Source organism: Crocuta crocuta, unplaced genomic scaffold, assembly GCF_008692635.1.
Source record: "Crocuta crocuta isolate KB4526 unplaced genomic scaffold, BGI_CrCroc_1.0 scaffold273, whole genome shotgun sequence".
Taxonomy (NCBI): Eukaryota; Metazoa; Chordata; class Mammalia; order Carnivora; family Hyaenidae; genus Crocuta; species Crocuta crocuta.
Window position 1 is genome coordinate 792907 of NW_027529425.1, and position 12035 is coordinate 804941.

General features: G+C 43.9%; 1 protein-coding gene across 1 annotated transcript in view; it reads right to left on the minus strand.

The window, feature by feature from the left end:
- The window catches only part of LOC144227222 (uncharacterized), a 71195-nt gene that overhangs the window by 49723 nt on the left and 9437 nt on the right, over positions 1–12035 (minus strand). The window contains 5 exon segments of the mRNA XM_077758825.1: positions 4791–5679; positions 8100–8226; positions 8503–8594; positions 10509–10662; positions 10911–11423. Coding sequence (XP_077614951.1) covers positions 4791–5679; positions 8100–8226; positions 8503–8594; positions 10509–10662; positions 10911–11336 — 1688 coding nt within the window. The 5' untranslated portion in view covers positions 11337–11423.

The window sequence follows — 12035 nt, forward strand, 5'->3', positions numbered from 1 at the left end:
TAGTTGAAATAAAAATCTACTCTAACTTCTATGAAAAGATCTATTTATACCACTTAGTTTCCTCTTCTCTGACTCTACATTTCACTTTGCAACCTGCAGACAGACGTTCATTTGGTTTCCCAGATGGGGAACCCAGCCCCCTCATAAATATTTCTGAGAAGTTGCTCAGAGTGGGACACACAAAAATATGGCTCCTCTGGCAAGTATTGCTGTCACTGTTTGACTACATTTTAATACTGTTATTCCCATTACATAACAAATCTTCCATGAGGATGGTAGGACGAACCTGGTTAGCTAGCTTCAGATGAAGACACCAGGGTGACCAGACCCTGGAATAAAAGGTGATCAACTCTAGAGTAAAAAGGAGGAAAAAATTCCTTCACAGTTATGAATCTTTACAAGCCTTCTAATAATCACGGGAAGTAACTGGGTGCAGGGAAGGTACATAGAAGCACAGCCAAAGCGAATACTACACAACGCTTCTAAGGCCTTATCAGAAAAACTTCCTGCCATGTCAGGAACTGGATGTATTTGTGCCTATTTTCCAGGAAAGGGCCCATCCTGGCGTTCTGCTAACCCAAACTGCCTAAGCATAAATAGAGTTAGTGGGTGAAGGAGGACCATGATTTACATGAGCAGGTCAGGTTAAGGGGTCCCACTGGGGCTTTCCAGTGCACTACTTTCGATTCCTGGAAAAGCCCCTCTTCCCCACCTCACAAACTCAGAGAACCCATTTTCTTCACCTGAAATGGTGAGCTGGCAGCTAAGAGGTCCACTTCCTGGCTTTGAAGAGAAAACGTGCGGGAAGCTGCAGATGTTTATAGGAACTGTTCCATTTTAGAGCCCTATTAACCTGTCTCTCTAAGGGATCTACTAATCTCTTCTGATTTGGTGAGCACCAAACTCTGAAGGTTTTCTCTCCTCTTCCCCTCCTCCGTTCTGTAAACCGACTTTTTGTCTGTAACCACATCAACTCCTTCACCACTCACTCCAGAAGTTTTGCTCTTTTGGAGTGATGTGTCTGTCAAATAGATTAAAATAAAATACATTACCTGTTTACAGGGAAAACACAGAATAACAACCAGGATTGAAGGTACAAAACACAAGACACTGACATTGTGGTCATACAAAATATATAGAAGTACCCAACATGAACAATTTTTTAACAATAATTTTTGCCTTCTTTTTAGCATTTCCCCACATTTTTTTCTTCTGTGGATCCTCTGGAGTTAAGATCGAGCTTCCTCTGCAGTGTTTCTGAAATTCATTACATGATTGGAACGTACTGACGGAATTCATTTTCAGTCCAAAGCAATGAGTGGCATACATGAAAGTTTTCCTCACATACAATATTAATAAAGTTTATTTACAGTGTAAGTTTTTGGATGCTAAGGGCTGAGATGTGATGAAAGGCTTTGCCATTATTTATCGCATTCTCGAGGTTCTTTTCTGGAATGAGTTTTCTGATGTTACATAAGACGTCAATGGTCTCACATATCAAATGCAGCGAGCTGTCTGTACACATTTAGCACAGTTTCACTTTTATGCCTTTAAACGAACACCAAGTGTCTTATATATCAAGATGCCTCAGAGATCTGTATTTTCAGGCTGGAGTCTTGCCTGCCAGGTAGAATACAAATTCCCCACAATCTGAAGAATTTTACTTATCTTCCTGGCAGGTATATTTAAGGTATATCCTTCAAAAACCCTTCAAAAACTTCCATCAGGTCAACTAGCATGCTAATGATTAACTACGGGGTAGTTAACTTAAACTATTAACAGGCTTCAGACCGTCAAGAACTTCTGAGTGTCCTGACACACTAATGAGATGTGGTGAGCCTTTCTGATCATGACCCAATTAAACTCTGCACCAAGCAGCTAACAAATGGACCGATATGAAAGGTTTTCATAAACAGACATAACCTGCTTCCCACCCCCCGCCCAAAAAAACCACATTTTCAAATGGCTGCTTTCAGAAGTGCATCTGCTGAAGATATGAGGCAACTGCTACGGCTCCCCCTGTGGTCAGCACAGAAGAGAAACAGGAGGGCACAGGCTGGACTGAACTTTCCTTTAAAAAACAAAAACAAAACCAGAACCAAAAACAAAACCAAAAAAAAACCCCCCAAAAAACGATGGCTGAATTAATGTCAGCATGGAGTTGTGGCTAAAAAAAAAGGCGGCGGGGGGGTGGGGTGGGAAATGTGGAAACNAACTGCTACGGCTCCCCCTGTGGTCAGCACAGAAGAGAAACAGGAGGGCACAGGCTGGACTGAACTTTCCTTTAAAAAACAAAAACAAAACCAGAACCAAAAACAAAACCAAAAAAAAACCCCCCAAAAAACGATGGCTGAATTAATGTCAGCATGGAGTTGTGGCTAAAAAAAAAGGCGGCGGGGGGGGGGGGTGGGCAATGTGGAACCCACCGAAGTTTGTTCCCTCCCTCTCCAGAACAGTCAGTGCTTTGATTAATGCCTGGGGTCAAGTGGCTCGCTGCTCAAGATGCTCCCCAGTGGCAAGTCTTTGCTGACGAGCACCAGCCATGAAGCCTCCACTGTGGCTTCCTCTCTGAAGAAAACCTTAAAAGCACTTCTTCCACCTTCACTGACTATAAAAAGCTATGCAGGTATACTCCTCTGGAGTATCTCTTTTGTTGGTCTGAAACTGGACGGACAGAAATAGTCTGGTCACCAGCGGACTTCCTTGAAGCTTCCTCACGCAATACTGACGGGATTGCTTAGAAGCTACAGGGGAGCTGTGGTCAGTCCCAGCTCTAAAGAGAGGCCAAAGAATTACTGCTGCGCAGAATTTTTAGTTTGGTCTGGAGCTGAGGCCACAGTTGTCCCCACCTCACTGGTTCCCCATACAGCCATGCTGTCTCCCAGGCTTGAGCTGTTGGTCACTGAACAATGGTCAATGAGTTTTAGTTGTTTCTTGATGGAAAACCTCAAACTCTATGTGGGGTTCTCCCATGAGGGTGAGTCTTCAGGTCTGCTCTTAGTCTGTTCCTAAGTTCCTACTAAGTTCCTAGTCTGTCCACCATCATTTGCATGCTCTCAGGAGCAGAATCCTCTCTACCCAAGTCCCTGAGGACTGTCTATGTAGCACATGCTACCTGGGTCTCCTGTATGTGTATCTGAAAACCGCCTGCCATTAGCTTCCAGGCAGTCAATTGCTTCCTCCTGCACAGATGATGGAACAGATGAGTTTCAGAACCTCACCTCAGTCTTCAGGGATGAGAAACAGAAAAGACGCCGTGCAGTTCACCTACGATACACCCAACTGCGTCTCAGCTTGTTGGTGAGCTCCTCAGAGCAACAAATTTGCTTGATAATTTCCAGCTAACAATATCAAATGCTTTTGCAAAGCTTCTGGAAGGGGGTGGGGGGGGCGGGAAATGCACTCTACGTGTTTCCTTTTTCTGAAAAGCAACAAAAATTACAGCTTCTGCACTCTATTATTTAGTTACAATTGAGTCAGAAAGTGCCTAAATGATCAGCTGACTTAAGAGAATTCTGGCTAAGATCTTGTGCCACAGAAAGATGTCAAAAACTGACCTTAGTAAATGTTCCTATTTTTCTTAAGATGATGATAAAGTCATTCTGACATTCCATGGTATTTACTCACAGATTTGTGTTTAGGAAGTCTACACAGGCAGCTGGCCAGTGCCTTTCTTTTATATTCAGGATAAAAACAGCATCAGATCCCAGAGCTTTCGCATGCCTTGGACACTGAAGGTCCTCTTCAGAAGTTGGGCCAGGCTACCATACTTCAGGTACTCATGATTCACACAGGGCTTTATCATAAGCATATAAGCATAGAAAGTCCTGTTAGAAGTCAGGTATAATGAGTGCGTCTTAGGTGTTCAGCACTGTGTCCAGCACTGATGGGGATGTAAATATATCCCCTAATGATCAAAGCATCTCTTTGCCAGGGGTGTGAGGGATGGTGGTGATGAAAACTTTCATACACGAAGCAATGGAGGATTAAAAGACAGTATACAATCAAGTGCTAGCTTGTGGAGAAATGCATTTAGGAGTGCCATAGTGCTTTAGGGATTCCGAGAAGGGAGAGAAGGGTTTTGAATTATTGTTGCCATTTCAGTAGGATTTATCTCAGTGATGAGGATAGAGCCATCTACATTTGTTGCAGTCCTTTGGAACTGTAGACTGGTGCATGTACCCTCATTCAGGAAGAGCCAGAAATCTTTGGTTTGATACCGATCAGCACAGTCCTAGATTTCTATAGCTTTGGCAGGCTACCAGTGATCACACATATAACTTATCGTCTCTAGAACTAGTTTGAGCAGCATGTCCCAATGCAGTTTTTGTTTCAACTGCTCCTCTTCTTTGAGAAATAAGGGATAGCAAGATGCTGGCCAAGTAGGGTTTGTTTGCGGCAAGCAGCTTTAAACCTCAGTATCATTTTCACAGGGCCAATCTTAATCTTTCAATTCTGTATTGTGGTTGATGAGGCCAAGAGCGCCTTAAAAGGTATCCTCATTACTGAAAAGCTTGATGTTTTGCCGTTATGTGTGCTTTCGTCTTGTACGGAAGTATCATGAGGATTCTCCATGTGACTAGCTTTCCCTTGCAGGGGCTATGTGGAGGGATTACATGCCCACAGACTGCAAAGGCAGAACACTGCTGATGTAGCTACAAGGATCCTTAAGTGTGACTTTTCCTTTTAATCTGTTGAGGCCACCTTTTTTTCCCCTCCGTGGCACACGTCTCTAAGGTAATTTTGGAAACAGAAGGGGGAAATAGCTTGTTGACAAATTCTTGCCTTACACGCAGCTTTTCAGGAATGCTCCAAAGGCATCAAGAGAGGCAGGGCTGTACTCAGGGGCTCGCTCTCTGGTGTGGATTCTGTGGTGCAGAGTGAGGGTCGAGCTCCGGGTGAAGGCCTTGCCGCACTTGGTGCATTTATACGGCTTTTCTCGAGTGTGAATTCTCCGGTGTAAGATAAGGTATGAGTTTCGGTTAAAAGCTTTTCCGCACTCACTACATTCATAGGGTTTTTCCCCCGTGTGGATCCGCTGATGTTTAGTAAGGTCTGAGCTCTGGCTGAAGGCCTTCCCACACTCGTTACATTCATAAGGTTTCTCTCCAGAGTGGATTCGCTGATGGAGAATGAGATTTGAACTGTGACTGAAGGCTTTGCCACACTCATTACATTCATGAGGCTTCTCTCCTGTGTGGATTCTCTGATGCAGGACAAGGTTTGAGTTAAGACTGAAGGCTTTCCCACACTCGCTACATTCATAGGGCTTTTCTCCAGTGTGGATTATTTTATGGCGAATAAGGCTTGAACTCCTCGTGAAGCATTTACCACATTCATCACATCTGTGGGACTTCGCTCCCGTTGGAACCTCTTCAGGGGCGTTAAAGTTTGAACTCAGACTAAAGCTTCTTCCCAATCCTTTGCCCTTCTCCCTTGGACCTCTCTCTCCCGTGGTGGGTTTTTTTTCCTTGACTGTAGCTGGCCCCGAATCTCTCTTTTCTCTTCCGGTTTTTTCCTCAGGGTTTCTCTGCTGCCTTTCTACTATTCTGCCCTGCTGTTCACGTTTCTCTGCAAAATCTTTCTGGAATCTTCCTGTTGTCTCCCCACGTGATGCTGAGTCCTCTGCGGTTTCAGCCTTTGAGGCTGACTCCTCATTCTCATTCCTGTTTTCACAACCTGACACAACAGAAAATACAAATAGCACTATTTTCTTTTCAACATGTGGGGTAATCAATCAAGTGACATGGTTCTCCAGGAAGCTTCTCAATGCCTGTGAAGTGGTCTCATAGTATCCATCGGGGATGAAATAGGAGAAAAACAGGGGAAGAGAATAGGGACAACAGGGAGCAGAGCTGCGGGAGGGGAGGGCAGGCTGAATGGAAGGGCAGCAGGGAGAGCATGCGGAGAGCACGGGAGTGTGCACCCGTGGGGAGCAGAGGGACAGGACCAGTTAGGGAAGGAAGGGATGAGGAATGCAGGAGGTCACCATTCACAGCTCTATGGCTGGTCACCCCATAATTAATTTGAAGGAATGTATGATAAAAAAATCATGTTCCATTTCTAATGTTAAGTATAAGTTTGAAAAAAGAGAATGGATAGGTCTCTCCAGAAAACAGTTAAGTGGTATTAGCACAAAGAAAAGCATATATTTAGTTAATAAAAGAAAAATGAATACTCCTCCAATTCTGTGAGCTTTTTACAAGTTCATGGTTAACAGACAAAACAAGGAATGCTGGACTCGGCAGGTTGCATGGGCCTTTAAGACACAGGAGTTTATCTCCCCCAGAGAGAGCAGCACAGAGCTGACAGTGCTCAATTATCAGAGATGAGGGTGAAGCAGCTGGTTGGGGGATTAGTAAGCGTAACTAGAACCTTCACTGACCGCTGAGAATAACAGAACAGAAATGAAACTGAAAACGATTCTGGATATGGCCCATGATGGAGATAATGTAAAAAACCAAAATTTTACAAACGCAAAGCTGATCCTCTCGTTCAGCAACCAGCACATTAAAACACTGGAATATACCTTTATTGTAGACTGCTAAATTCTGCATGTCATTATTTTTAAACAGAGATTTAAAATTGTTCAATAAACATGCACTATTGTGTGTGTGTGTGTGTGTGCGCGTGTGTGTACGTACATATCTATACTCATCTAGGGGAAAACCCCAGATATCCCAACCCTATTCTTTATTTTATTAAAAAAAATTTTTTAATGTTTTTTATTTCTGAGAGAGACAGATAGACAGACAGCATGAACAGGGGAGGGTCAGAGAGAGAGGGAGATACAGAATCTGAAACAGCCTCCAGGCTCTGAACTAGCTGTTAGCACAGAGCCTGACGTGGGGCTCAAACCCACGAATCGTGAGACATGACCTGAGCCAAAGTTGGATGCTTAACTGACTGAGCCACCCAAGCACCCCCTCAACACTACTCTTTACTTGGGCTTTAAGAATCCTTTCCAAGTGGGTCTGCACCATCCCAAACAGGCCTCCGAAAGAAATTATGGAGAGTTGAATAGAATCTAACCTCTGACTTTGGTGATGAAATTGCCATAAACACTGAACCACTCTTAAGTTAACGGGGAATTGGTCCTCTTCTTTTGAATTCCAAGCCCAAATCCTTAGTTATTTGGACAGTTCCCAGACTGTTTGAAGTTATCACAGGGTAAGTTAATACCCTGCTCATGAACACAGATCAGTTCTTCGGCTTAACCAGGAAACTATCACCCAGTTATATCTATGGTTCAAGACAAAACCTGAGGTTCCTTCTTCAGTCTCCTTCAGTGACACCCCCCCGCCCCCCGATCCCGCATTCCCCCAGGGAGAAGTCTCACTGTGGACCTTCCATGACACTATTTATTTGGGACCTGCTTTCATGTACCATCTTCCAGGGCTTGAGGTCTTACAGGGACAAATGGGAATGTTTGTCAATTGTGTCATTTTAACTTATCTGGATGATGTCTCTTAGAACTTCTTTTTGTTCTTACTACTCGTTCAGGAACAGACCTCTCCACAGAAGATGAGCATTAGGTTTGGAAACTGGGAATCCTAATCATAAGGGAAGTAACAGGCGCAAGTTCACGAACTGCACAAAGCTGTTGTGGAGCTGTGCTCGCAGGATGGAAAAAGATAGAAAGCCCAGGGGAGGATGCTTGGTAAGTCCAGGAACGTGGTCCTAGATTATGACTGCACCAAAGATCAGATCTCACCAGGACCTAACAGGAAATACAGATTCTACCCCATCGACAGAGGCACCTACATTGCAACCCACAGGGACCAGAGAAGAATCCTAGGATCAGAGTGGTTGAACAGGTGAGGAGTCAGAACTCAAAAGTATTTAACTATTTCTCATTTCTAAAGCAAAAACTACCAAAAGGTAAAAAATCCACTTGGAATCAGGAAATCACAGTATCAGGCCTTGGGGGCTAAATGAACAAAATCACGCTCCTTCTCTTAACTGGCCTGAAAAAAGGGGCTCAGTAGTCTCTCAATCCTTATCAACTCTCAACTGACCACATCCGAGATCCCATAACTAACAAAAAAAAAAAAAAAGACGCAAAACAATCTTAGGCAATAATCCTGCATTAGTCTTACCCTGGGAAAACACGTTCCCATAATTCTCCTGCCTGTTGTCCCTACTGAGATTCCTCCGAGCCAGGTTCTGACATCCCCATTCCTCCAGGATGAGGGACACGGCCATGTCCTCGATCTTCACCATTGCCTGAAATAATATGAGAGCCCCACACTCAGTTCCCCCAAAGCTCAGGGACAATCCCATCACCCAAACCTGGAGTCAGGGACAGAGTTGAATGCAAACCTACAGGATGCTGGGAAAGAAAAGGTGACCATAAGGCTCTGGTGGATGGGGTCGGGGGGGCTGGGGCTACTCTGTGGGTAGGGGCATCAAGATTGTGTCCTGGGTGGAGAGGGCTAAAAGAGCTCCAGGAAGAGAGGCAGACATGAGGGTCTCAGGAGGGCAGAGGGGCCCACAGCTCACCTGGGAATCTGCCGTGAATAGTGCAGATGCCATCGCCTGGTCTCTGGGACTCCCCTCGTGATGAGGGGCAGGAACGTGGGTGGCAGGGAGAGCTGAGGGAGGAGAAAGGAGCTGTGAGTGAAACCAGCTCTGTGCTGGGCCTCCCCTCCAAGAAGGGCCCGGGGCACTCTCTTTCCTGCACTAGCATATTCAATGTTCGGTGTTTTAACTACAGAATAGTTAACTACAGAAAGCCTAACAAAGAAAAAGACTTTTAGGCAAGAGCCACAAGGCATCATAAAAGGGTCCTTAAAATTACCTGGTCCAATCCCTTTAGTTTATGAGGGGGAATTCAAGCCCTGAGAGGGTAAATGACTTGTCTAATGTCACAGAGTTAAGAATGGCAGAGCCAGCTTCCTATTCTCAGCTATGGATGTGGGTAATTCAGTCCATGATTCCAGTTTGGCTCACAATTTAATTTTCTGCAGTCCAAGGAACCAGAGAATCAGAATTTCATTGAGTTGTGAAAACTATTAACATGAGTACTAACAATCTTTCATAGTAATGTCTCAGAATGCAGGGTACCAAGGGAGCCTTTTCTGGACATTTTTTGTGCTCCTACTTTTCTCCCTCCCTTAGCCACAGTTTTCTGACAAAATGCATACATGGTTCAAATGTCGACAAGACATTTACAAGTACATAAAAGTGTGGGTTGCCACTGATCTAATACAAGACATCAATCAGATGATCACACGAACTGCTACGTGTAAGAACAACCACACAAATTTCTAAACCGCAAAATTAAAATCTTCCCATGCCAAGAAATATGAGATTTGGAAGTGTTATTGGATAAACAGATGATACTACTGAGCTGCAAAGATAGAAGAAAAATGAATTTGAAACTGAACCCTCTAACTATTTCAGACCACGTGGTTAGAAGACAAGCTACAGCAAAAAGTGCAAAAAGAACAAGTATCTAGCATTTTAACCTTCCAAGAACTAGGAAGACTCTAGAAGAGGGGTAGTGCCAAGAGGGATTTGAGGATAAATGCAAATGCTGAATTCTCTGAAAATCTATTTACTAAGCATCAATGGTAGGTGTCAGGGTCTCTAAAGCTGCTACTCTGGGGACAGAAAGCTCTAATCTGGCACTTAAAACTAAAAACACCCTCTTCAATGTTCTGATTCCCCCCTTCTGAAGTGTGGAGAGACCTCGCAACCCCTAGATAGGACAGTGGTAGATCAAACATCACCATGCACACTGAGTTACACAGATTTCTCCAGCACGCAGAGAAAGGTTTCCTGAAGCTCTAATATTCACGCCCTAAATGCCATCACAAAAACACATTGGATAAGGAATGTGCCTTTGTCAACTCTTCTCAAACAACCAGACTTTTAGTATATTATTGTTTTTAGAGATGTTCTATATGCCTACTTTGATTTTTATGTTGGATAAAGACATTAATATGTCCCTCAAAGGAAAAAAAATTTAAACTGATTTTTATTTATATGACCCTGAAATGATTTTTTTCCTCATGTTCCTCACAAAACAACAAAATATTTTTTCCACTCTTTCTTCACTTTTTGAAATGTTTGGAAGCAAGAAAAAGACATTATACAACATTCCTACACATTTTAAATAAAATGAATTTTAAAAAACGACCCTTTTCAAGGCAACTTAAGACATTAACAAGAGTGTTTCAAAACCCAGGCTGGAAACATATTACTTCTTTCTGGATTTTTCCTGTTAAAAACATCTGCTGGGCATCCAAAAATGGCTAACCATTCCAAGAATAACATAATGTCCACCCCAATTTTATTTATCTTCTCAGTAACATTACCTCCTAAGGTTGAGCTGTAAGTTTCGTTTCCCCCAATATTTAGTAATAATGACAAAAATGTGTAATGATTAAAAAAGAAAAACAAACATATTTTAAAAAATTTTTATTACAGGCCCTCAGCAACACAGAGAGAGCACTGCCACCCCAGACAGTTTGCTTTCCCCCACATGAAACCTTGCTTCTTACCCCGTGACTGCAAGAGGCGAGGCTTCCGAGATGAATGCTTGAAATGGGACTGGGTGGCCTCCTGATGAAGGTCAAAGCTCGAGGACTCCTGCACTGGATCCAGAGGCACCATGCCCCTGGCAAGCATCTCAGGCCCATGAACTTGACCTGGGACCTGAGGACAAACAGTGGGCTTGTGGGTAAATCACTTTTTAAACAGGAGTTTAAACAAGCAAAAAGATGGTACGCATAGTGAATGGGTGCAGGGGAAGGAGGCCAGAGCACCTCTTAGCATCCAAGCGGAGCAGAAAGAATAACCGCCACAAAGACCACCAGTGCCAGCTTCAAACTACAACTCTCTCTTTGCTCCAGGCTTACAGCCCAAGTGCTGATTACACAGAATAGGTTTGACCCTCTTCTTACCTGCTGTCCTGACAAATCAAGCTCCAAATCTTCCAGAAGGGTCACAGCCTCCTCCCCACTATCAGGACGGTACTCCTGCAGCCAGACTTGGAGCTCCTTGGGCAGGATGGAGAGGAACTGCTCCAGTACCAGCAGCTCCAGGATCTGCTCCTTGGTGTTAATCTCTGGTCTTAGCCACTGATGACAAAGTTCCTTCAGTCGACTCAGAGCCTCTCGGGGCCCAAAAGTGTTTTGGTAACAGAAGTGCCTGAAACGTTGGCGGAAAATCTCTGGATCAGGAGGAGGCGTCTCCTGCAGGCTGGAATCCTGCCCCCACATGTGCTCTTCTTCATCTTCCTCTTCTACCTTCACTATTACGATACCATCCTTCTCCTGGGCAGCCTGTGGGGACAGACCTGTGGCTTCCCTGGATTCTGCAGTCATCATTCAGGCTCAGGGAACTGACTTGATCCAAACAGGGTCTGTACTTTCCTTTCTGTTCTAGATGTTTTCTGATATGCTTCGGTACTGTTCCTGACATAGTAAACAAAATTATTAGTGCCTTTATGAAAAGTGACCTGTGTCAATACATCATACAAGGCTGCACACATCAAGGCACTGAAAATGTCTCTGAATAGCAAAAGAAAAAACAAAGCCTCCAGAGTCATACTGTTTTCACTGTCACTTTTATATGTTAAGGCTTGCAGAGAGAGGGGTGCCTGGTTGGCTCAGTCGGTAGAGCATGTGGATTATGATATTGGGGTTATGAATTTGAGCCCCATGTTGCATGTAGAGATTACTTAAAAATAATTTTTTTAAGTTTATTTATTTACAGAGAGAGAGAAAAAGTGGTGGTGGGTGGGGGGAGAATCCCAAGCCGACTCCACATTGTCAGTGCAGAGCCTTAGGTGGGGCTTGAACTCACGAACCATGAGATCAGACCCAAGCCAAAATCAAGAGTCAGGCACTTAACTGACTCTTGTTATAAATAACTGAGCTATAAATAAAATCTTAAAAACAGAAAAAGATTGCAGAGAGAAACCAACAGGCCAATTCCACCCTTAGGGGGTGTCCTTGAGTCTGAATACCTAACCTCCAGGACAGCAGCAGGTTACACCACCATGATTCTACAGTGTGCAGCCCAGA